Source organism: Alligator sinensis, unplaced genomic scaffold (genome assembly GCF_000455745.1).
Source record: "Alligator sinensis unplaced genomic scaffold, ASM45574v1 scaffold839_1, whole genome shotgun sequence".
NCBI classification, from domain to species: Eukaryota; Metazoa; Chordata; order Crocodylia; family Alligatoridae; genus Alligator; species Alligator sinensis.
Window position 1 is genome coordinate 279,142 of NW_005841885.1, and position 26,003 is coordinate 305,144.

A 26,003-nucleotide genomic window follows, 5' to 3' on the forward strand; every position below is an offset into this window, starting at 1 on the left:
GCAGCCCCCTCCTTTCGCCCGGCCACGTCGAGGTGAGTGACGGCTCCGGGCGCCCTGCGCGTGCGCACATGCGCGAGGCGGGCGGGCTGAGGTGTCCCAGTGACAGCCTGGCAGGAAGTGGCGTGCGGGCAGGAAGTGGCGCCGCTGCTGGGCTCGCGACCCTCTGCCCCCCGTGCCGGGCTTTGCGTTCCACGCGCCCCCCACCCCCCGCGCCAGGATGCTGAAGAAGTTCGATAAGAAGGACGAGGAGTCGGGTGAGGCGCGGCCGCAGGACGCCCCCTGGCGGCGGGGATGGGCGGGGCAGGGGCACCTGCCCATGCAAGGACAGCAGGGCCAGGGCTTGCTGCAGTGGGGCAGGGGCAGGGGCTGCAGTGATGCTGGGCCGGCATCTGCAGGTACCGGGCCACACCGGTGCCCCTCTGCCCCCATCCTGGTGCCCTGCTGGAGGTACCACCGGGCTGCACTGCTGCCCCATCCCCTGCCAGGTGCAGTGCCAGGGCTGGCGACACAGCCTGCCCCAGGTTCTGATCCTGCCCAGGTGTTCGTGCGTTCTCCACACGTGGGAGCTGACCTCGGCCATCCGTGTCCAGGGGTGTCTCCACCTCTGCAAGGACAGGCTGGCTGGCTCCACGGGGCCAGGCCAACCTGGAAATGCTCAGCAACAGGGGGTGCTACCGTGGTATATCATGGAGGACAGGGGCGAGGGTTGGGATGATAACGAGGGATTGGAGGGGGGCGCGGAGCAGGGAACATCAGCTGGCGCCCACTGCTCCTCAAACGCATCCAGGGCTATGTGGTGTGCATTGGGAATGCGGGCTAATGCCCACCATGTAAAGCTACAAGCCCCCCTTTAATATGGGGTGCCACTAAGTGCACATGACATTATTGCTGGGGACACCTAAAGAAGAAAATGGGGACAGGAGTGAAGGTTTAAAAGGGGCACACCATGGAGGGACACAGAGCAGAGCACGCTGGCCAGCAGCCACTGGCTCACCACCAAGTCCAAGGAGCCAGTGAAACTCTGCCTGGAGACGTGAACAAAGCCAGGACAAGAAAGCAGCCCTTGAATGCATCTAGGGAGCCTGCAAATGCTGCCCAGTAAAACTGCCTGGAGATATGTGTGGAGGAAGATCTGCCCACAGGTCCCCAGGTTGGCTCCACCCTGGGTGTCCTTCCAAGTCTGGTAGATGACAAGCTTGGCCAGAGCCAAGTGGAGGTTGCCCAGCAGACCTGCCAGGAAGGGATTTACTTGGACTTGATGACCCCAGAGGTCCCTTCCAGCTCTTCTCTATGATTTCTATTTTGCTGCATGTCAGACCTGTTGATATAGGTTTGGGCCTTCTCTGAGCCTGTTTCTCCTTCAGCTCAGTACTTCCTAATGATTTTGTGCTTTTGGGGGTGGGACTAGCTTTTTGGGCTCTCTCTCCAGGGACTCTATATAATGGCACCTAAGACACATGTCAGGGCCTCTCATGGTCTGTGCAAATGTCGGAGAGGCTGTTAAGGAGGCTGATTGAAGATGCGATTGGTCCTTTGTGTTGTGGCTTTGGCACTCTGTCCACCTCAGTGTACTTCACCCTGCTTCCTACAAGCTTTTATTTACTGTATCCACCCGGCCTGCACATCTTGGAGACCTTCCAAGTCCACGTGAATATTTTTGCTCTGGTTCTTGGTGCTTGTTTGCATCAGGCTTTTCCATGTTAAATGAAGTTTCCTCTCTCCAAGCTACATGCACAACAAAAAGCTAATCCACAGAGGATGTCTTTCAGTCTTGAACTCTTGCCAAGTTCAGGTTTAAGTGATGTAGCGTGTCCCTTAGCTTACTGACCTCACAGATTAGTCTAGTACATCCAATCATAAAAGGACAGAGAAGATCATTTTGTGGGTAAAACCTGGTAGTCAGGGGACCAGAGATCTTTTCCAGTTCTTCCACATCCTTCTTATGCAGCCTGGGCAAGCCATGTAAGGGCAATTTCAAAAGTGGCCCCAACTTTTGAGTGTCCAGTGCAAGGCATGTAGCGGTGCTGAGCATTCCCAACACCCCGCGGAGGTCAGCGGAAGCATGTCCACAAACCAGTACTCAATTAGAGGTCATTTTGGTAACTGTAGCCCATAACTTATGTGCCTTGGTTTTCCCCATCTCTGAAATGGGGATAATTATTTGGGTTGCAGGATGCTTTAGTAGTTAAGTCAACACAGATAAAATGCCTTAAGATGCTTAGGTGCAAGGAGTTGGAGAAGGGTCACGCGATTGATGATGGTTAGTAATATTAATGGCAGGTTTGAGAATTACAAATATTAGAAGCCAAAGTGATCCTTGGGTTGCAGGAGTGAGCAGAGTTAGGGGCACTGGGTGCTGTTAAGCCTTCCCTGCTAGGTGAGCTTATTCAACCCGCTTTTGGAGTACGTACATCTACAAACACTGGCATTCATCGCTCCTCTCTTGTCGTCTCCCTTCTCTCTTCATCTGCACATTTAAGCTTTGTTAAGCCACATGTTGTGTTGGTGAATGGATCCCAAGGTGGAGGGGTGTCTCTTGCTTACATGAAAGGAACCAGTGCCTTTAAGTATAGATCTGAGTCTTACACAGACTGCTTCCCCCTTATACAATTCTTCAGGGCCAGATCATAACAGGGCATTACATGTCAGGGACTATACTGAATGCAGGCAGCACCAGTGTTGAGCGAGGGTGGCTTTGGGTCGTGTTGGGTCCACATGGCAAATTGAGTTTAGGCACTAATGAAAATTGCTTATCAATAACTGCCAGCTCAGGCAAGGCTGAAACTCGCTGATACGTCCAAGAGAGGCAGATAATGGATGCTACGCATAATTGTAGTTCTTGCCCTGTGAGCGTTCCAGCTCTAATTGTTGATGTTTTTCATCAAGTAGCGTTTGGTCTGTTAAATAGGATGATTAAAGAGACTCTATTTTCAGGCTCTCCAGTCCACTGCCTTGTTCGCTTTAATTAACTGTAGATCTGAAAAAATAGCTTATTGATGGATTCCACTGATTGCATGATGGAGCAGGGTCTAACACAGTCCTGATTTACCGGGGGGATGGGGAGGTAGAGCTTTGTGGGTTTATGGCTATGTCGGATTGATTTCCGAGCCTGATTGGTTTTGCTGCTGTCACTGGAAGTGCTGTCAGCCCTGGGGACTGGAAGAGGGCCTTTCATAGCCAGTTACCCCCATCTGGGAGCAACATTGCATGAGAGTTTCTTCAGAGCTAATCATTCTACCTCACCTGAGGCAAGGTGGAGAGAAAACTACAGAGCCCTCCTCTGCGAAGGGGTGAGCCATTTGATTAGTGACTTAGTAGAGCTAAGAAGGAAGAACAATTGCTTGTGGGGGGTTGGTTTTTTGGGGTTTTTTTGAAAAGCTCTCCTGAAAGGAGGATACTGTTGGGGAGTTGAAGAAGGGTTAGGTGACTGATGATGATTAGTGGTAGTAATGGCAGGCTTGAGCATCCTAATCCTTCAAACCTAATCCTGAAAAGTGCAAACAAAGGGGATTTCTGGTGTCTTTTCCCACAGCACCATTCCTGAGGTCACAATTGCTCTCTCTGTTCCAGGTGGGGGTTCCAATCCATTTCAGCACCTGGAGAAGAGTGCAGTATTGCAAGAGGTAAATCCTTAAAATCCCATGGAGCTCACTGTCTCTCTTGCACACAGTGACATGGTCTCTTCTTACTTAGAGACTCTTAGCAACTAACTACAATTTTGCCTCAATGCTGCTGTTATTTAAGTCAGTGGCAAAACATCCCTGAGTGTTTTTTTGAAGGGAAGTGAGTAATTGTATTTGTCTGACAATGAAAAGAGTCCATGTGCTATAAATCTGAACAGACAGATGCATTCTCATCCATTGGAAAGATGAGCTTTTCTTACCAAGGGAGGGACTGATCTCAGATATCCTAAAATTCTGCTTAGGATAAGGAAAATTGTAAGCAGCCTGCAGATGGTTATGGGATAGTCTTTGCCTAATGCAGCATGGGTCTGGTCTGAGAAATGATTATTTAGGGAAAAAAATCTCCTCCCGTCATAGACCAGCTGCCTGTGTGTTCAGAGTCATCTGTTCATACATGGTATTTTTAGTAATGTTGCCTCCTGTCAGCCTTGGGTAGAGCTGGCTCAGCTCTGGGAGAGGGAGCTGTATCCTAACCTGGCCTGTGCATCAGTGCAAGAACTGCTGTTGCTCCTGGCATTGGGGTTGCATGGGTGTGACTGAGGTCTGAATTTGGCCTCTCAAACTTTGATTACAGCAAGGCTTTTTGACAGCAGGCTGAGTTAATAGGGCTGTTTGTGAATAGAGAACAGCTGCTTAATTATGAACTGGGAAAAGCTGTTCTGAAGTAATTGAGAACAGTCTTAAAATACCCAGCTGGGAACATATTAGCTATAGCATCCTTGCTTTAAAGAAAGTGTTGTGTTGGGTAAACCATATCTCCTTTGGGTCTGACTCGTGCTTGTGTTTGCTCCTAGGCTCGGGTGTTTAATGAGACACCCATAAACCCTCGGAAATGTGCTCACATCCTCACCAGAATTTTGTACCTCATAAACCAGGTAATAGAAATATGAACAAGGAATCCTTCAGGTTTTAAACCTGTTTCTTCTAGAAATTAGTCTTGTCTGCTACATTCTGATAATTTAAATGTCTCATGAAATGATGCTTAATAACAGGAAAAGAAATGACTATTCTGTAAGTTGGCCCTTGTCAAAAGTTCTAGAGTGATGGAAGTGGACAGTTAAAAAAAAAAAAATTAAACGCACATGTTGATGACAACAGGAAATTAGTTTCGTAGCACTGCCTGATGGGCAATGTGGGCCTAACCCGAGTTTCGACTGGTGTTACAGGTCAGAATTTGAATAGGTTTTATGTGCCCAGTTGGATTTTTCAAAAGTACCTCAGCCTCTCAGGCATCTCTGCATTTTTAAGTATTTAGATAACTGGCTTCTTATTAGCCATCACAGCTGAAGGGACTGACTGCATGGGCTGTACAGACCAAACTCTTCTTTTACCTTCAAGGAACCATCTCCAAGTCCATTAGTAGTAGTCTTGCTTTCTGTAGCAGCAGTGAAAAAGGCATTGTGCTGTCTACACCAGCAGTTGAGCTGTTCTCATGCTGGGTCAGGAGTCTTGCAGGTCAATGTCCTAACACCAGTAGAGTATCGGAAGTGAGTTCTCTGTGTCTGTCCTGAAGCATGTGGGTGGGAAGGAGACCTTCCTTTGTCACAGCTCAAGCTGGGCTTGTCGTGTCAATAACCAGGTTGTCAGCCCAGCCTCTACCCAGCACTAAAGCTATTGTACTTAAGGGATAATTCCTGCTTCTCTTTTGCCCATACTAGGGGGAGCACCTGGGTGTGATGGAAGCTACGGAAGCCTTCTTTGCTATGACCAAGCTGTTCCAGTCCAATGATGTAAGTCCTTTATTTATGCATTTTTATATAGATCTGCTCATACTGACCTGAGGCTAATGTGTCAACAGGAAGGGTGATTCTGCCCCCGTGGTGTAAAGCGCCCCATTCCAAAGGAAAGGGAACTCGTGCCATCATACATGATACCTAGAGTTACTCTGTGCAGGTGACCTTGTGGATGTCCCTTTCGGTCACAGATCATCCAGATCAAACAGCTGCCATCCACCTAATCAAGCCGTTTACCAAGACAGACTCTTTGGATGTGCCATTGGCTTGGGCTTTTCTGTCTTATTCCTTTTATACTTAATTTTCACATCACTGTGATAACTAGATTGGTTGGGCACCACTGGGGTAGGTACTGAATGAGCATAATAAATGACAGCCTGCCTTACTCGATGCCCCATGATAATTTGAATTTTTTGCCTTCTGATCCACCCCCAGCAGGCACGGCTGGTGAACTCAGACTGGTGGGGTGGGGGAGGGTCCCGCGGGGTGGTGGTGAGGGGGGGTTTGCAGCCTCCCCTCTACCGGTTGGAGTGCCCGGCTAGCTGCAGCAGCCCCTTCTGCCCCCCATCTGAGTTCACCAGCCGTGCCTGACCCCCAGTAGGATCTAAGGAAAGCAAAAAAATTGGTGTTGTGCTGGTAGCCAACTTGAGAAATGGGGTGGCAGTTCTGAGTAGTCCAGCTGCAGTCTTTTGACTTGGTTCCCTCCCCACAGTCAGCTGCCTGCCTCAAACATACCAAAAAAGCTACCACAAAATCGCAAGACTAAATATTGTTAGAAACGATGGGGGTTTTATTTGTAGTCTAGTTTCTGAGTCCTTCAGTTGCCCTCTAGTCATGTTCTCAAGCCTTTCCTTGTAAACATGATGGTTACACATAAGATGAAATCAGGGATCTGTTGGATATGTTGGCATGATGGCTTTATCTGTCCTTTTTTATAAATGAGAACTGAGATTCTCTCATTGTCAACACCTGTCTGCAGGAATTGGAGCTTTAAAAAAGTGCCAAATATCTGGAAATGTAAAGTAGTTAGGAACACTGGCAGAACAGCAGCCATCTGTGGTGATTGTCCTCCCAGCTAACAGTTGTCTTTTCCATTTTCCTTGGTAGCCAACGCTTCGCAGGATGTGTTACCTGACCATCAAAGAGATGTCATCCATCGCTGAGGATGTCATCATTGTAACTAGCAGGTGAGTCCTCTGTGAGGCATCTCCTTCCTATCACAGTTGTTCCCATATGGCTTTCAACAATGCTCCTACAGCCACTTGAAGATAGCAGTGATGTCTACAGGAGGGTGGGGAAATTCATGGGTGAGAAGAAAGCTTCCTCTTTGAGAGAAGAGGCCATTACATTACAGACACTGACATCCTAGTGATATTGGTGACCTGTATGGTACAGTAAATTCCATGCTGCTTTACCTTAGCTATTCCCTTTTAATAGTTGGATAGCACTGTGTGCACGCTCAGGTCTCCTGTCCTTGCATAAGGGCTACTTCTGCATTTATAACCAAACACTTCCTACTGAAATAAGGCAGGGTTGAAGTTAGCACTCTTTTATCCTCCTGAACCAACTGGAGATAACCTCTTGGTTTGGTTGGCTTTTGACTGAAATTCAGCCCTGCTGTTGGTACTTGCTCACTGCATGTTGCCTTATCTGGAGCTATTGGGTGAAATGTGCTGTGCTAAAATTTTCTTCCATGTTCATCCAGCCTAACCAAAGACATGACTGGGAAGGATGACAATTACCGAGGCCCTGCTGTGAGAGCACTCTGCCAAATCACGGATGTAAGTGCCTCCTGTCTTGCAAGTATTCCCTGTTGCTGGGCTCTTATCTTCTTGGTCCTGAGTGAGTTGTTTCTCCTAGTCCTACCCCTCCTTTTCTTCCCTGTCTTCTCTGCTTTCCTACTGTGGAGTCAGGTCTGGTTTCCTCTCTGTTTCTGCAGAGCACCATGCTGCAGGCCATTGAGCGCTACATGAAGCAGGCAATTGTGGACAAAGTGCCCAGCGTATCCAGCTCGGCCCTGGTGTCCTCACTGGTATGTATACACCTGCAGGGTGATTTTTTTGGAGGGCCAATTTGGCTGGGAAGCAAATCTGTACACTGAGAACTGAACTGTAGTGTATCTATTGTGCGGTCCTTTCGGCTTTTCAGCAGAGAGAACTGGTTTTAGATGAAGTGTAACTGAGGAGAACCCACACTCAGATTGTGAAGAAGGATGTGTGACCTTTGTGAGTCTCCCTTGCTCCAATTGTGAAACTGGTGCAAATCTTAGCTAGCTTTGTAAAATGCTTTGAGAACTTGGGATAAGGTGCTATATAAATAGATGCAGTGTGTTATTGATGCCCTCGCCTTTTCCCTCTGCAGACTCGAGTTCAAATACTCCCTTCGGTCATAAATAGAAATGGGTTGTTTAGTCTCTGTTTGTTCAGTATACAAAATGATGTCATTTAGCATGACTGGCAGTGCCTGTTAGAGACAGAGACTGGTGAGACATGGAGAGCAGCACGGGATGGGGAGGGTGGTATTGCCTGGACTGGATTAGCAGGAGTGTTGCTGTGAAGCCTGAAGTTTGTTGGTAAAGGTGTGAGCCTGCAGAAGGACTGTGCATGCTGTGTCTGGGTTAAATCAGTGGAATCCATTGTTCTGAGCATTACAGTCACCCACGTGGTTCGTAAAATTAGCACAAATACACTCCTGCCATCTGCCATTAAGTCAACTGATCTGCATTATATTTTTGGTAGAGGAGAAAATATGCAGTGTTTCTAGAGAGTTTTCTCAAAAGGCATATCAGCCTCTCAACAACAGTGTCTGTGTCCCCCCCCCCCACCAAATGAAGTGACTGAACAACTTAGATGCATTTGCTTTTGACCCACCTGCCTCTCTAATGCAACATCCTCCAAGGACAGCTTCTCCACCTTACAGTGTAGCTTGGAGCTAAAAGAAGGTTTGTGTCAAGAACTGAGATGAAGTGTGGGAGCAGCTCGGGTGAGGGACTCCTTCCAATTTGTGATAATCTGGACAAGAAGCATGAAACTTGTAGGGTGCTTTTTCTGGGCCCCATGACAGTGCATGGAGCAGGGCCTGCTCCAGAGTGGAATATGTATGCTTCCTGCTGTCTTTCACGAGGGCTCTGGGATTGGGCCAGGGGAGAGTAGAGAGCCTTTCTGATTCTGACCATGTTTCTGTACAAGCAGATTTGACAATACTGGAATTAGATCATAAGCTCCTTAGGACAGGGTGGATACCTTCTTGTGTGTCTGTACGGCACCCAACACACCATTGCTGCAGTCCTGCCTGGGGCCTGAGGACACTACTGGAATATAAACCAGCATTATCAAGGCACTTCCTTTGGCTTCAACATATGAATGTTGATGAATAATCCTCACAATCCCACTGCAAGGTGCCTAGTGTTGGAGTCAATGGCATTCAGCTTGGGCAGAGTTGATGCATCTCTCTGAACCAGAGCCATAGACACAACCCAGGTCACTTCCAGACTGATTCCTGTAGGTCCTGGTGTCTGCATGTGGCTGCTTTATAGGGCGCCCTCTCCAGTGACAGTCAGAAAAGATGTGGGGCTAGTTTCTGATTAATATGAACCAGTGACTGCAAAGCTTATTCCAGACTGGGACAGGTTCTTATGGGTCTTTCTGTGGCTTTGTGGCCCCACAGCACCTGCTGAAGAACAGCTTTGATGTGGTAAAACGCTGGGTGAATGAGGCTCAGGAGGCGGCATCCAGTGATAATATCATGGTCCAGGTAAGAACCTAGCAGCAGCATGCAGCAGACCAGGGCTGTGGTACTGCTGGTGTTCTGCTGGCCTCCCCAGTCTAGCTGAGTAGATGCATCCGTGATGTGACATGCAGTTTTCGCATCCCTTTGCTTTCTCTTTCCCTGCACAGTATCACGCCCTTGGCTTGCTCTACCATGTGCGCAAGAATGACCGGCTTGCAGTTAACAAGATGCTCAGCAAGTTCATGCGTCATGGCCTGAAGTCACCTTTCGCCTACTGCATGATGATCCGGGTAGCCAGCAAGCTGCTGGAGGAAGAGGCTGGAAGGTATGGAGACCATGTTGCCATGGAGGATGATTTTCCTTAGACCCCACTTCTGCCTTGTCACATGGGCCTGCCTTGTCACCTGTGTGTTTAAGAAATAATAGACCCCTGCCACCTGTTACACATAACACAATTAACTGGTTAATTGTGCAATACATTTAGACTGGCCACATGTGTGAAGTAATTATTATGCCATAAAATGGTCATCCATCTATACAAAGAGCCAACCAGCTACAAAGTTAGTGCTTGAAAATGTGTAACAACTTTATAGCTGGTTTCTATCCAACTATAATTTGAACATGTGGCAGGGCCCATAGAATCTGCGATGCAGCCCCTTCCTTTCATTTACAGCTAAGACCTAGCAGGAAGGTGGCAAAGGGGAGCCGATTTCCCCGTCGTTTTGGGTTTTATTGCTAGGCAGGCCTGTGTGTGTCTGCCCCAGTTGTTTAGCTGTATGTCAGACTGCTTTCATGTGTATCCTGTTCTTTTTAAACTGTTCTTGAGGTCTTCCATTTTTCCATCCTGTGTTGCAATTAATGTAGCTAATGTCTGTGTACCGTTGTCCTCTGCTAGGCAGAATCAGAACCGCACTGCTGCATGTCACATGTCCCCTAGGTCAGGGTTCATAACCCTGTGGATCCCATGACACACCTGCACCTCACCAGAGCCCCACAGCCCATCTCCCCCATTGTCCTACTCCTCTCCAAGTGTTCCTAGTCCCCATTGTCCAAGTGCTCCTAGTGCCAAAGTGTTCCACATGTAATGGGGTCTGACATTAGGAAGGAACAGTGCCGAGTTAGCTTGGCATGATGCCTGAGGTGATTACCAGTGCCTCGGTACAGTTAATTAACCTGCCTACAGGACATAATCTCACTTGCCGTCCACCCAAGGTAGCCTGGCAACCCAATGATTAAGAGCCCCTGCCATATGTCTTCCAGCTAATGGGGAGGGGCATGTAGTCTGGAGCCAGTGAGTCTTGATTCCAGCCCTACATTGTTCATGGAGTGAGGCAGAGTGACCACTATTACCATTAGTCCTTTCTACATAAAGTGAAGCTTCCATTAGCATAGGAGTTGTTCTTTTTAAGCTGGTCCTGTCTGTCCTCCCAGTACTTAAAGCCCACATTATTCTCATAACTTGTCTCCTAGCCGTGACAGCCCCTTGTTTGACTTCATCGAGAGCTGTTTGAGAAACAAGCATGAGATGGTTGTCTACGAAGCTGCTTCTGCCATCGTCAACCTGCCCACCTGCACGGCCAAAGAATTGGCACCTGCTGTTTCGGGTAATTCCAGTGCTGTGTCAGGGAATAACTGGGATTGTGGCCGGGTGACAGTTCCCCCTGTTAACTAACCTATGATACAAGGCTCTTAAATACATTCAGGCTTACGGAGCTGACCTCTCATGCCTGTCTCATACCTGCTGGAGCTTTGTTATTGCATATGTGTGCCTTGGCTGTTGGTAGAGGTATCTGCCTGCTGTGTTCATTGTGGACTGACAAGGATATCTTTTATTAGATCAACTCTGGCATTGGAATAAAGTCAACAAGCTTTTGCATGTAAGATATACTTCCTTCCGTCTCTGATTATGGGAAGCTAGGCACAGCAAGTGAAGCACAGCATGGTGGGGGTGGAGCTTAGAGAAATTTGTGTATTTATCTCAACTCCATAGTTGGTCCAATAAAAGATATCACCCTACAAAATCCTTGCCTCTAATATAACTTCTGAGCCATCATGGCTACATCACTCTTACACTTCAGTGTAGATTGTATCTGCAGAGATGGCTATGATTTCCTTAAGAAAATTCCATCCACTTAGCACCAGCGCCCATCTGGGGCACTAGTTTCACAGCTCAAGGGGATTCAGGCATGGCACTGAGGTGATGCATTTGGATTTTGGGGAAGGGGCAAATTGATGTGGCCTCTCTCCACAGTAGAAGGCCTTGAAGTTGGCCAGTGCTTGGAAAGGCCTGGGAGTTAAGCTGAAACTGGAAAAATCCAGTTTAAATAATAGTAAAGATAATAGTTCAATAGAAAGGTGGTAGATCCAGGTTCCACAATAGGTAAAACCATACTTCTCCAAATCATGGCTTCATGATCATTTTGTGGTGACAGTGATGGAGGGGAGAGGGAGACAGCTTAGCTAACCTACTGTGCCCTGTGGTTCTTAGGGCACTGGAATAGGCATGGGCAGATGGCAAGTCCAGAGAGATCCCTCTCAAACACACCTCTTGTTATCTTCTGCTAACATCTTTATTTTTGTTTTCCCTGTTGCCCTACAATGAATCACGTGCCTGGGGAGGAGGGAAGCCCGTCTTGTTCAGAGGTCGCTAAATCTCTGCCTCTGGTGCTTTTTCCCGCAGTGTTACAGTTGTTCTGCAGCTCCCCAAAGGCGGCTCTTCGGTATGCAGCTGTCCGCACCCTCAATAAGGTAGGTGGGCCTCTGAATGGCTTCTGCCCCTATGTGGGGTCTGGATTCCAGAGAGGTGAAAGGGGCTGGATTGCGCCATTTTTTCTTATAAGCTTGTCAGCCTCCTGCCTCCCACCTCACATGCCGCTCCCCTGCGTCTTTCATTCCAAGCTAGAGCTTACATCTCGCTGCTGCCTGGGTGGAATAAAATGTCCAAGAAGGCACTGGGTAAGGAAAACAGATCATGCTGGCTAATGGGCATCTATCTAATATCAGTCTGTGGCAGTGCATTTCCTTTGGAGCCTCAAGATCTCAGGATGAAGCAGCTCCTTGTTATGCAGTTGGGGACAATTCCTCCTGGTGCTTGACCTGTTCCCTTGGCAGATTTTGTTCCAGCATAAAGACTAGAGTAGCCCTCATCCCTTATCTTCTTTAATGTCAAAGAAAAGAGTTGTGGGATTAGTAAATTGAGTGGCTAGGCCCTGTGTACAAAGGCCCTCTGCAGAATGTTGCTCTATGGGACATAGTACTGAAGACTCTTATATGAGGACTTTTGGCTTCCTGTGCAGGCATGGCCAGGTGGCTCAGATCCTGGGCCTCCCTTTAGTGAGAGGAGAGAGGAAGAAAAGGCATTTAGAAGCCAAGCCATCAATGTTTCTCTCTCAGCGTGGGGATATGTCTACAGGGGGTCAGCTGTTACCTTTTCCCTTAGGTAAATAACGTGTCTGGCATGACCACTACATGGAATCTATTGCACGTGGGTGTGCTAGGTGAGGCTGGTGCTGTGTTAGGGCTGCAAGCATTTGGCTTTGCTGGCTGAGCCTTTTCCATCTGCTCAGGGAGTTCCACTTGGTCTCGTCTCTAGGTTGCCATGAAACATCCGTCTGCTGTAACTGCCTGTAACCTGGACCTGGAGAACTTAGTGACTGACTCCAACCGCAGCATTGCCACGTTGGCTATCACCACGCTGCTGAAAACCGGCAGTGAGAGCAGCATTGACCGGCTCATGAAGCAGATCTCCACCTTCATGTCAGAAATCTCAGATGAATTCAAGGTACAGTGAGGTCCCAGGAAGAGGCATCGTGTGGGGGTCTTCCTCTGTGCATGCTTGCCTTCTGAAACCTTGGGACCGTAGGGGCTGTTGAGATCAACTGTTTTGTCATCGCCAAACCACACCAGTTTGTCAGGGATGGCAAACTGGTGACAAGGGTGCCATAACTGGCACAGGAAGCCTCTGTGTGTGGCATGCAGCAGGCCAGAGGGGGAACAGATAGGGCAGGGAGCACAGGGCTGGAAGTAGAAAGCAAAACAGTAGATTGGGCAGGGGAAGAGGATTGGAGTGGTACATGGGGAGGGTGTGGGCCTAATTTTGGCACACCTACCGAAAAGGTTGGCCCTCTATATAACACCTTAGCCACTAGCAGGCTCCCTTCCGGAGAGCCCTTTTAAAAAAACCCTTTTTTTTAATTAAGGTTTATTGGGCTCCTACACTGACTTTCTTTAGGAAGTAATTGCGATCGAGATGGGAATCCCTTCTCATCCCAGGGCAGCTCTTTCTGTTTGCATACCCAGTGTTTCGGGTGAAAAGAAAAGCATGGTGTCTAGGCTTCAGTCCTGCATCTTTCCCCATTTGGAGGTGGGTGAAAACTAACTGAAACAAGATGGAGTTCTCCTGGGTAAATGCACTTCTCTCCAACCTGTCCAGGTTGTGGTGGTACAGGCTATCAGCGCCCTGTGTCAGAAGTACCCTCGCAAGCATGCAGTCCTGATGAACTTCCTCTTCACGATGCTCCGGGAAGAGGTAAGATGGCAGGCTAGCTACTGGCCTCAGGGACTGCCTAAGGGACCTGGTCAGAATCAGATTCCCTCTTTTTTTTTTTTTTATCGAAGGGCCACAAAGTAGGTGCTGCTGCCTGCCCTGGAAAACTTGCAGTTCAGAGGCAGCCTGCCCACTTGGTAGAAGTGACAGGCCAAGTCTGTGGCAGTTTTTCGAACTGACATCATGAAAAATCTTAAAGCATGTTGTTTTTTTATTTGGTTCCCTGTGTGAGCGTATGGTTTTGCTTCAGTACTTTGTTACCTGTCAAAACAAATACTTGTAACCGCAGATCTGCTGGCAGCCCGGGTCTAGATAACACTTGAACGACCTGCTTTTGTCTCCCACTCTACTTTGACAGCTGCTTCTAAGCAGCTTTGTCCTTTAGAGAGAAATGAATCGACGCCATCCTTATGAATGATTTTTTGCTCTGTTGCTGCTGCCAGGGATCCTTGATCCAGGGGGGGGATCCCTGATATCTGCCATTATTCCCTGCTGCAGTCAATGACAGGATTTCAGGAAGGCATTTTGCAGATGTTTGCCGAAACCTTTTCTTAATGGTCTAACATATGCCTGCTGCCCAGCTGGCATCAATAGCCTATTATGACATCACTCTCTGCCAATTAAAACCTTTCATTTTGGAGCAAACCAAGACCTTTTATCTTGCTCTTTGAAAATGGAACGTTCCATTCTTGCAGATTCTGTGTGGGTAGCTGGTATCCTTTTGAAATATGGTTTTGGAGTTCAGACCACTCTGTTTTTATGACTCTTTTACCCAAAATAGCTTCTGAGAAGATACTCAAAACACCCACAGACAGGCACATATACTGGAAGAGGACATAGAGCTGTCTCATCCTTTGGAACACATAATGGAGGCTACTAAATAACAGCTGAAAATAATGTGATACCCAGTGCCAGGGGAGATGCTGATCTTTTATCTCTCTCCCCTAATTTATTGCCCTTAGGCCCTACTGGGGCAGAGATGATCCCTAATCGATTCCTTTGAGTCATATGCAGATGTCTGGCACTAGAAGGGAGAGGGATTTTTTTTTTTATTATCTCTCCCATATGGCTGGTTCATGTAATTAATTTAATGGCTGAGAGGCTTGAAATGGAGTCTGTCTCGAAGGTGAGCTGATGGTTGCACCTTCCTTTATTAATGTCTGCTTTTTATTTGTCACATGTTTGTTTGCCTTTTTTGGAACGAGCTATATGAAGAGCTTGACTATACAGAACTCCTTGGTCAGTCCAGAGCTAGTGGCCATGGTGTGCCCCTGCTCCATGTAATATTATAGGAGGGCTGGACACACTGGCTCTGTCAGTGCATGTGTGGGTTGGCTGCTGCTTTTTGAAAGGCAGCATGCACGTGTGCATAGCTGGAACTGGCCCGGTGCCCTGAGCAGAGCTGTGCTGCCACCCAGTTCCTTTCACACATGGAAGAGAAGTCCTCAGTCATGGGCAACTTCTTTCCTGGTCAGTTAACTTTCTCACTGACAGCTTCCCTTTGCCACATAGGGAGGCTTTGAGTATAAGCGAGCCATTGTGGACTGTATCATCAGCATCATTGAGGAGAACTCTGAGAGCAAAGAGACAGGTCTGTCTCACCTGTGCGAGTTCATTGAGGACTGCGAATTCACTGTCCTGGCCACCCGAATCCTACACCTCCTGGGGCAAGAAGGGCCCAAGACCAATAATCCTTCGAAATACATTCGCTTCATCTACAACCGGGTTGTTCTGGAGCATGAGGAGGTCCGGGCAGGTAAGAGGCAGGTCTAGAAACCACTGTTCCCTTAAAGAGTGGGAGCTCAGTCATTCCCTTCAACTGGGATCCAATTAAAGGGCTTTCAGTGGGTCACTACACCTGGTTTTAACTCTGAGGGCTTAGATGCACGTTGGTACTTGGTCTGATTCCTAGTGGGTCTTTAAAAATGGACAAGACTTTTGCATTGTGTGAGTTGTGAGGCTTTGCTACGTGGAGGAAGAAGGGCCAGCATTCCCCACCCCCACCTACTCCTCCTGGCCTTGTGTCCTCTTATTACCGTGGCATTTTTAATAATGTCAGAAACCAGAGAGGAAACTCCTTGTTCAGTTCTCTGCTGGCTAATCCTGTGGACTTTGCTGTTGCTGCAGGTGCTGTGAGTGCACTGGCCAAGTTCGGAGCTCAGAATGAGGAGATGTTACCCAGTATCTTGGTATTACTGAAAAGGTGAGTGAGAAGAGCTGGCCTCATCCACCAGAAATCTTTGGGATTCCTCTCAAGTGCTCTAAGATTGTGCACCTGCCTGGGATTTTCTTGGCATCTCAGAGGGCCCTGTGTCAGTTGAGAAATAACGTCAGGATGTATACCTCAAGAGACAACTATACAAGGAATGATGCTTCCCATTACAGATTTTAGTGTTGCAGTTGAATTCAGTGCCGTAGAACTAGTCTGAGGGTCCCCGAGAGATGGTGAGGTCGTGATTTATCATCCTGCTAGCATGATGCCTAGAATCAGTTACAGATTACTGGCTTTTCCCAGGACATGTTCTCAGTTCCTTTAGGCCACCAAGGTGGATTAGCTGTCGGGATATGGCTAATCCACCAAGGTGGATTAGCTGTTTGCATGGATTTGTGTGCCTCGCATTGAGCCTTGTTCTATATTTTGCTTTCAGATGTGTGATGGATGATGACAATGAAGTGAGAGATAGAGCTACATTCTACCTAAATGTCTTAGAGCAGAAGCAGAAAGCTCTCAATGCTGGCTACATCCTGAATGGTATGTGGAGACAGAGTCATTCCAGGAAGCTTGGACATCCTTCAGACTGTCACGCGTTTGTCAGTTGGTTACACTAGTCATTGCTTGAAGTCCAGGGACAAGTGCTAAGGGGTTTGGTACTTTTTATGAAGGAGACATGAGATGCATGCGACGCTACCCTGCTTTCCAGGTCTACACACACCTTTTGTGTGACTGAGTGCCCAGGCTGTACTGTAGTGCATGGCTATGTGCTGAATAGCTAGGTTTAAACCCTGAATAATGCAACCATATGCACTCCAGAGGCTTGCAAATTGTTTTATTGCAGGGATGATAATGATTTGCATAAAAGTACCCATGATATTTTCAGGAATGGCCATGTAAATTCAGCATGTCATCTGCGGGGAGGCTAAGTGATATCCTTATAGCTGCGAAGTGCTCAGAACAATATTGGCCAATAAAGAAGAGCAGGAGTAGGGATTTCTGTTGCATTCTGATTTGGTGGTAAATGGAATAGATGATGTCAGTGATTTTAGGGATCTTTCCCTTCTTTCCTCAGGCTTGACAGTATCCATCCCTGGCCTGGAGAGGGCACTGCATCAGTATACTCTGGAGCCCTCTGAGAAACCCTTTGATCTGAAGTCTGTTCCTTTGGCAACTGCTCCTCTCCCTGAACAAAGAGCAGGTACCCATGGAGTAATAGGGGATGCTCCTCTTGGTGTTAAGCTCAAGCACTCTGTAACCTCATAACTTCTGGCCCTTGGGTGATAGAGAGGTCTCATCCAGTCCATCTCCATCTGCTACTACAATTATTTTATCTGAATTTGGGGAGGTTTTGCTTTCTCCTGAGACTGCAGTTGATAACACCTGGTTTCTCTCAGGTTACAATTTTGTTTTAATCTGACCATTAATTCTTACTGAGCTATACTTTTATTCTGAAGCTAGTTTGGAAGTTCAAGATAGGAGTCCAGCAGTTCTGCGTACATGCTCCTTGGGGTGAAAACAGTGTCTAGCAAGACAAATAGCAGCTGCCCATCATACTCTTAAAGGCCAGATCCTTCTCCAGATATGGTGGTTTGTGTGTTAAGCAGGTGAAGTCCTCCCTTACATTCTCATCCTGTTTTGCTTCTGCCGCTTCAGAAAATGTTCCTGTTGCTGTGGTCAAACAGCCAGAGAAAGTGGCAGCAACACGGCAAGAAATATTCCAAGGTAAGCAGAATGCAAGTCCTCTCCTGTTCCACACCTAAATGGAGACAAGGTGTGGATGTAACAGCCAAGTAATTTTTAGAGCCTGTCTAATCCCTTCAACACTTGACCTTCTGAAGTGACTCTTGCAGCAGAGATATAAACAGCTGTACTCCAAGTTTCAAGCCAAACCATTTTGAATTACTTCCTACTTGGGGTCTAGTTATGCCCCCAAACCCAGAGTCTCCTTGTGTGTGATTCTCAATTAAGTAAATGACAAACCCAGGCAAAGGATAAATTTTGGCTCAGGTTTGTGAATGCATTTTCATTGAGGGCTTTTGTTGCTCGATAGCTCTCTGCTGAGCCACCTTCTGGTGACTTAACACAAGGACTTTGTGCTGCTTCTAAATGTGACCTGCTATTTCAGGAGTTGTGGAAAATAATCTTGGTTCTGTGAACTGCGTTTCAGAGCAACTAGCAGCGATCCCGGAGTTCCGAGGCCTGGGCCCGCTCTTCAAGTCATCGCCAGAGCCTGTAGCTCTCACAGAATCGGAGACGGAGTATGTGATCCGTTGCACCAAACACACATTCTTCAGCCATATGGTGTTCCAGGTGGGTTGGAGGCTGCTGCGCTGGGCTGAAATAAGCTTGTAAAAATCACGTCCTAATCATTTAAGAACACTGTTGGGAAGAAGCAGCCCAGTGGGTGGTTTCTGTAGTTCAGGGTAGACCACAGAAGTGAGCCATCCTGGCATTCTCCCAGAGGCACAACCCAGCGAATGCAAATTTAGGCCAAGCATCTATGCAGACATCACAGTTCCAGTGACGGACATATGGGCAATCGCTAGGTGGTGCCGTTCTCACTCGGCAGTGAGGAGAGAGGGCTTTGGCCTTGTCTGCCTTAGGCTGCCGTTGCTGCTGCCAGCAATTGTTGTGACAGACAGCAGGTGCCACAGGGAAGCTACCAGAGTGCCTGGCTTCTGGGAGCTCTGCTGCACTCCATGACAGCAGCTGTGCTGGCAGGTTGTGATGTGCACTCTTGGGAGGCCCAGCTGTTAAAGGGGTGTGGTAGCTGGCATGGGGGTGTCTGCGCATGATTCCTGCAGGCTGATGTCTGGTACAGGGATGTTTGGAGACCTGCTGGCAGACACAGGAGATTTTCCTGCCTCTGGAGCTATGGGTATGCATGCACTTGCCATCTTGCTGGCATACTTTGAGTTCCACGAGCAAAACTACATAGCATAGTCCAGACCTTTGCTCATAGTGAGCAGGGAGCATTCCCCAACCACAGCTCTTAGGCATGAATGAGTGTGGAGCTTCCCTAGTTTGAGAGGATAAGGTTAATCTAGAAAGGGATAGGCCATTTACTGTGATTTTGAAGCCCATGCTGTCAATACCTGGGTATCCACATTAATTGGCCATGTCTCTAACACACTTATGCTACATTTGTGGCATGCTTCAAGATATGCATGCTAATCTTTTCAGCCTGGACCACTGACCACAGCAGTTGCCAACAGCTCAGGGCACAAAGAGTTCTGTAGCTGATATATGAGGAATCATGTTATGCTTACCTGACTGTCTTGTTGAAGGCTCTAGTTCTCTATTTGCTGAGAGGCGCACAAACATTTTCATCGTTCATTTTACACATGGGTAAGCTCTCAGGAAGGTTAGCGGTCTGCCTGAGGTCACATAATGAGTCAGGATCAGAGCCTAAACAGAAGCTGTGTGTCTTGATTTCTCATCTCTTGCTCAAGCCATTAGAAGTACCACATCCATTTCAACTCTAGGACATTGCGCTTCCATAAAATTGAGTGAGGAAACTTCAGGCTCCGTATTGATTCAACCTGCCTTATAGTAAAGATCTTTAGACTTGGGATACTCTCTCAGAGGAGGAGACAGAAGCTGTTTTCTTGGAAACGCTTAAAACTGCAGTATGCAAATTGCTAGGCAACAACTCTGCACTGAAGGGAAATAAGGACTTAACATGAGCTAAGAAACGTCTTTCACTTCTGAATTGTGTGTTTTCATATAGGAGGCCGAGGCCAAGCCACAGGACTCTTGTCTTATTTGTTTTAATTTCTTTTCCTGTGCAACATTGACAGAAGCATTTATGTCCCTTGAAGTGCTGAACTTCCCATCTGAAAAGGTAGAAAGGCCAGTTGCTCTGGGGTACAACTCTGACTCAGCCTAAAGAAATCCAATCACTGTAGCCCTGTCTGAAGTCCCTCTATAGAGGTTCGCATCCCAGCAGATAGCAATTGCTTTTAGGTTGCAGGGGGTTAGAATTTATGGTTCACACTAAGCAATTGCCTACTTAATACACAGCCAACTGCTATGTCCATAACTAGCTTCAAACTGTCACTTCGCTTTCTTCTCCATGTAGTTTGATTGCACAAACACCCTGAATGATCAGATTCTGGAGAATGTCACAGTGCAGATGGAGCCTACGGAAGGGTATGAGGTCATTGGCTATGTGCCTGCCAAAAGCCTGGTTTATAATCAGCCTGGTACTTGCTATACATTGGTGGCACTGCCTGAAGAGGACCCAACAGCAGGTAAGCAGGCCATGCTCGGTGATATTCCCCATTCCCCAATACCATGTTTCTCTTGCACACTCTGCCGTATGTCCAAGCCATTTGTTTATAGCCTTTAATTGGGTGTAACATTCAACTGCATTGATCAGTTTCTCTTGGCTGTTCAGAGTTCCCTTCTTGGAAGGTGTCTTCTCCCTCCTTTTCCTAATTTGCCCTATGGCATCTCAAAGCCAGGCTCTGCATTGCCCTTTGTCTCTCTTCTCAGACAGTAAGAGAATTCTGTGGCAAAAATGTACTTGCTGTGATGCTGGTTACTGATGAGGTTTTCAGAATTGTGTTTGAAAGTTGTTACACTAATGAATTGAACCTAAATCCCCACCCTGTCTCATGAAACCTACTGCAAGTAATTATTTCACCTGTTGGCATGGGAACGTCCTTGGCTGAACCCTCTGTGGCTTTTCTGACAAAGGTGGGAGTGCTTGGATAATGAGGAAGGATATTAAAATGATTGGGAGACTGCCATGGGAGACATGAGTTCAGTTCCATGCTCTGCACATGATTCCTGTGCAACTTTAGCAAGTCATTTGGCCCCTCTGTGACTCAGTTCCCTACCTGTAAAGCAGGGGTTATAAAACTTCCTTACTTCACAGGCATATGGTTTTGAGGTGCTAAATGTTATGGTAGCCACAGAAAGGCAGGTCGCTAAAATGCCTACTAGAAGTCCTAGAGCTAGGTCTCCAGCATATTTATCATACGCCCTTCTCACCAATCGGAAATTGAAACCGCCCTTTTCCATACTTTGGTTTTCTTTCTAGTAACAGTTCCCTTCTGTATAGCCTGTCATTCACCTGGCAGTTTCAGTTTTAGCTAGAGCGGTTCATTACTTCCTATCCTAACTTGAGTGGTATTAATCAGCCACTGCATTGTAAAGTAGAAGTTTTGTCATTTCAGTGGTATGTAAATTGACCCCTAGATAAGTATATCATTTCCTTCATTAGGAGAACTTGTGAGGCTTACTTAATTAGTATTCCTGCAGTTATTTGAGACTGTCCAGTGGAATGATGATATTTCGTCTGCTAAGCTCAGTGTTTTATGACAGTGCTTTCAACCCACTGCATTTATGAACACTGACTAAGCCTGAATGTCTAAAATAGACACAGCTCACATTTGGGAGAATGGAGCACAGAGCAGAGAGGTGACTTGCCCAAACTCAGAGGTCAAGCCAGTGACAGACAGAAGATAGAACGCAGGAGTCCTGAGGTGCTCGTTCCTCCATTCTGAACACGCTCCGGTGCATAAAGAGAAATGCATATCCTATGGCAACATGAACCTTTTGCCTCTTCTTTCCTTCTTCCCCTCTTTTAGTGGCCTGTACATTCAGCTGCATGATGAAATTCACCGTCAAGGACTGTGACCCAAACACTGGTGAAACAGATGACGAAGGTTATGAGGATGAGTATGTGGTAAGGAACTGGTCTTAGAGCTGATAATTGGAGCTTGAGTGGTGCCAAGGTGCTTCTGAGTTTTTTTTTGTCTTATAGTGAAATATCTGGTCACAAGCAGCTGCTCTGGACACCTTCTGTGGGTTTCTTTCATGGAAAGCCAGAAGTTCCTTTAAACCAGGGGTGGCCACTCTGTAGCATGTGTCACAAGTGGCATGGACACTACAGCCTTTCTGTGGTACACGAATCAGGGATGGGGCAGGCAGCATAGTAGCAGATAGGGCAGGGAGCAGAATGCAGAGCAGGAGATCGAGCAGGGGAAGGGGATGGGGGTGGCACGCGGGAAGGGTGCGGGACCTATTTGTGGCACGCCTACCAGAAAGGATGTCACCTCCCCCACTGCCTTAAACTCAGCTTCTCTCCGCAGTCTCTGTGGCCACACTTTTGACTCCTGGGGGCCAAGCCAGATCTAGTGAATATCTGAGCCTGCCCACTTGCACAGTCCCAGCATGGACAGATGGTTACTGTCTAACCTAGTGTACCCTCCTATCAGTACTTCCATCTCTGTGGACACTGTTATCTCTCTCAGCCTGCTGGCAAAGCCATGTGGAGAAGTGTGTGTGGTTCCTGTCTGTGTTGCACATGACTCCTGCCAGTGCGAGCAGCCCTCCTACACAGCAGGGCGCTCTGCTCTGAGTAAATAAACCTCCTTCCGTTCCTGAGCAAATGCCACGGACTTAAAAATAATCTGCCAGTGCTCTGAGCAGGAAGTGATGGGCTCTATCAGTAGTGGAGCTGGTTTAATGAATGAAGGATGCTGTTTGGCCACCTCTAGTGCTCAGTGAGCATCTCTTCATGTGCCAGAGCCATTCATTGTGGAGCTCCTGGCTCTGGTACTAGGGGACGTCCATTGCAGCCTCCCATGCCATGTGGCTGCTCTGGCCCTCAAACCTGGAAGCAAGGGGTGACTGCCTTCTGGCCTGTATTAACAGCCTCTGTAAAAGGTTCTGTTTGAGCCTATTACCAGATCCAGGCAGGACTTCTGAGTGCATAATCTGATTTCGTTGCTGAGTTTTGTGTTACCACTGCGGAGAAGTTGCTTTGCACTCAGACCAGAGCCTCAGTTGCTTTTTACAGGGTGGGGTAACATGCCCTTTGGAGGGGGACGGGAATGACGTGACTGAACCTTAGCCTGTTCTGACTGCAGTAGTTGTTTGCCATGCATCCCCTGCCCTTTCCTCTGCTGATGCTGTTTAGCATTTGATTATAGAAACCACTGGGCAGTGAGTCAGCACAAATTGCTGGAAAAGCAGTGTGAAGTGCATCAAGCCAGGAGGGGTGGGGAGGATTCTGCAAGGGGAACAGCATGGTGAGATGCTCATCTTTTGCCAGATTGAGAGAGCCTTTCCTCCCCTCCCCCCATTACTAAGGCACTTGAGTGAATTGAAATAGCAAATATATTCCATTAAACTATAATAACGAATAGATAATGACTGCACTCCTGCAGAGGAATATATAAATTAATGCAGGATGCTGACCAGTTCTAATATGCTCCAGTGAGGGAGTCTCCTTCCTTGACCCAAGTTCTGCATCTCACAAAATGTGACTGGAATAATGTGACGTGCTGGATGGTGACGGGTAGTAGTTACAACACTGATGCATGCAGGATCCTTTCCAAATACAGCATATAACTCTTGTCTGTATAACTTCAGTCTTCCTTGGGCCTCATGGTACAAACTGGGAAGCCAACTCCAGGGAAGTTTCTGTGTGTACCAGAAATGCAAGTCCAGGCACTGACATCTCTTGTTGAATTTTTATTTTTGTGTTGTCCATTCTCTTGGATCTCTTTCACACTTTCATTTGTAGCAGGTTTAAGAACTATGCTCAAAATGGGAAATTGGTTCATCAAACCCTGGGCATGGTGGACCCGATGGCTTTTCCAGCTCCATTACCCACAGCAAACAAATGGTATCAAAATGGTATTGGTCAAGCCACCTCGAAAGGGGACAGGGCACTAATGCCAAGGAAAGCTGTGGTGAAACATGAATGTGACTGCTTGACTATAATGAAGGAAGGCTTACAGCTCTCTGCTGTAGAGGTTAAAACTAGGAGCAATTTTATTTTGGTTAAACTTCCTTTTCACCATCAGCTTGAAGATATCGAGGTCACAGTAGCGGATCACATCCAAAGGGTTCTGAAACCAAATTTTGGAGCAGCCTGGGATGAAGTGGGTGATGAGTATGAAAAGGAAGAGACTTTCACTTTATCCACCATTAAAACACTGGAAGGTAAGGCAGGCTCTGATCCTAGCAGATCTCCTAGCATTTCCCTCCCAGCAAGAGGCAAGGTCTGAATCCTGGACCTTTTCAGCTGTCACTTTCTTTGGGGTCTTCCTAAAAAACCCCCTAGCATGCCCTATATGCCAAGCCCTTATCATGTTGTTTTGTGTTAGGGGTTCTGGATGTGGTAGGCTGGGAAGTAGTCTTAAGTTTATTGACCTTTTCTCCCCCTGTAACAGTTCAACCTCTGCTCAACCTCTGGGCGTGTCATCAGGCCCACAGGGCTCACCAGGGGTCTGGAAATGTGGCAAGGGAGGTAGTGGCTGTGTTAATTGTTTTTCCCGATGCCCAATTTCCAGACTTGTGGGGAGTCCCATGACTTGGATGATGAGGCCCTACATGCCTTGCTGCATGAGGCTGGTTCAGGGGCATGGGGCTGGATGCAGAGGGGTGGGGCTGGATGTGGGGGTGCTGGATTGCACCTGATGACCACCCTGATGCCACTCATCCAGCCTGAAGGGCTGGAAGGTTGAGCCCCGCTGTCCTATAGCTTGCTCCTGCTTCGGATTGTGATAGTGTCCAAAGTTATCTAACAGTGAATTGGGGCCTGTTCAAACACATGTAGTAAGAGCTACCTTGTAGAGCTATAGGGTAATTCTCTTGGGGCAAGGAGCTTGTCTTTTATGTTAGGAGGGTTGCGTCACCTCCAGGGGTTGTCAAGAAAAATGCTTATGATACTTCATTATTTCTCTAAACAGAGGCAGTCAGTAATATTGTGAAGTTCCTGGGGATGCAGCCATGTGAGCGATCAGATAAAGTGCCAGACAACAAGAACTCCCACACGTTGTACCTTGCAGGTAAGCTGTTGGCGGGGATCTTTGCTCTGTCTTGTGTGACACTTCTGGGACACGTGGACCTGCCTGCTCAAGGCATGCTGTTAGCACATCCCGTGTGTTGTCTGTCCCTCAGTTGCCAGAGCTCTGTATAAGATGCATAAATCTGTCTGTCCCTGTCACACTCTCCACCCCCCGCAACTTCTGTCACCCGTTTTGAATTACAGGTTGAGGCTGTTTATAGGAGATGTAGCTCATAATGAAATTGGGAATGTCTTGTGGTATCTTAGACTTAAAAGCAGAGAAGTAAACTTAAGTTGGTTTGGCAGGTTTTGTACTAGATTTATGCTAGTGATCAGCTCAGTCTTAATGTGTTCCTGTGAGGTTCAAAGCCATCCAGCTGTGCCTGTTTTCAGCTGACCTTCTTTTGGAGATCTATGTCTGCTCCAGGCATGGTACCCTTAGAATTGGGTGGGCAAGCCAGGGACCTGCTAGCACCTAATTCTCTCCTCCATCTCTTCTGTGTCCCAGGTGTGTTTCGGGGTGGCCACGACCTCCTGGTGCGTTCTCGTCTCGTCCTGACAGATACCGTGACGATGCAAGTCACGGCCCGCAGCGGAGAAGAGCTTCCTGTGGATGTCATCATGGCCTCCGTTGGCTAAACTGCCCTTCTGGAACTGTTCTCTGACGTGCAAGGCCCATAAAGGGAGGATGTATTTGGCGATCTGCTCTCTTTTTTTCTGGACACTGAATGGAAATCATACTCGCTACAGCAGCTTTCTTTTCTTTAGTAAAATTAGGATGGGTATTTGGAGTTCTTGCAATACAAGGATGGTGTTTGTAAGCCCCAATACGTTTTACGAAACATTTGATTGGTCTTACAAAGTCTGCCTGTTTCATCGTACCAGGTTGCTGGATACAGCAGCAGTTTGCAATGTTTTGCCAACGAAACCCCTTTTACTTGTTCCTGTCATGGTAGCCCAGCCACTGGGCAGCGCTCAGAACCTGTGAAATCAGTGTGTTACATCCTCTAATTTCTCCTAGTGTTTTTATGTCTTTGAAAGGCCCCCAAAATAAAAAGGGATATGGTCATTTTAAAAGGATAACATTCCCTGTGAACCCGGCTCTAGCATTTGGCTCCTTTCTGCTTGTATCTCACCTGAACACAACGGGCCGACCCTCTTCCCAGGCAATGCGCCTCTCTAAGGGCAAGTCGGCAAGGCCAGCTTGCCCTCGGACACTGGTGATGCGTAGGAGGCACCTGCGCGTGGCGGTGCGCCCCTGCGGAAAGACACCACCGCCGACACCGCT

General features: G+C 47.6%; 1 protein-coding gene across 1 annotated transcript; it reads left to right on the plus strand.

The window, feature by feature from the left end:
• The first annotated feature begins 79 nt into the window (after window positions 1-79).
• Window positions 80-25,811, plus strand: COPG1 (coatomer protein complex subunit gamma 1). The gene is made up of 24 exons (XM_006017763.3): window positions 80-254; window positions 3,571-3,623; window positions 4,478-4,558; window positions 5,342-5,413; window positions 6,524-6,603; window positions 7,122-7,197; window positions 7,356-7,448; window positions 9,083-9,169; window positions 9,313-9,470; window positions 10,616-10,749; window positions 11,826-11,893; window positions 12,738-12,926; window positions 13,578-13,673; window positions 15,204-15,447; window positions 15,819-15,894; window positions 16,340-16,443; window positions 16,979-17,104; window positions 17,560-17,628; window positions 18,074-18,216; window positions 19,988-20,159; window positions 21,504-21,601; window positions 23,730-23,868; window positions 24,618-24,716; window positions 25,224-25,811. Exons 1-24 carry the CDS (start codon window positions 218-220, stop codon window positions 25,352-25,354), a joined length of 2,625 nt encoding a protein of 874 aa, XP_006017825.1. The 5' UTR covers window positions 80-217; the 3' UTR covers window positions 25,355-25,811.
• Window positions 25,812-26,003: the final 192 nt, after the last annotated feature.

Bases quoted from the DNA above. Each gene is read 5' to 3' on its own strand.
- COPG1 (XM_006017763.3), top strand. From the start codon at position 218: ATGCTGAAGAAGTTCGATAAGAAGGACGAGGAGTCGG. The intron at 7,449-9,082 runs GTATGTATACAC...GTGGCCCCACAG, and splicing joins CGGCCCTGGTGTCCTCACTG to CACCTGCTGAAGAACAGCTT. The intron at 20,160-21,503 runs GTAAGCAGGCCA...CCCCTCTTTTAG, and splicing joins TGAAGAGGACCCAACAGCAG to TGGCCTGTACATTCAGCTGC.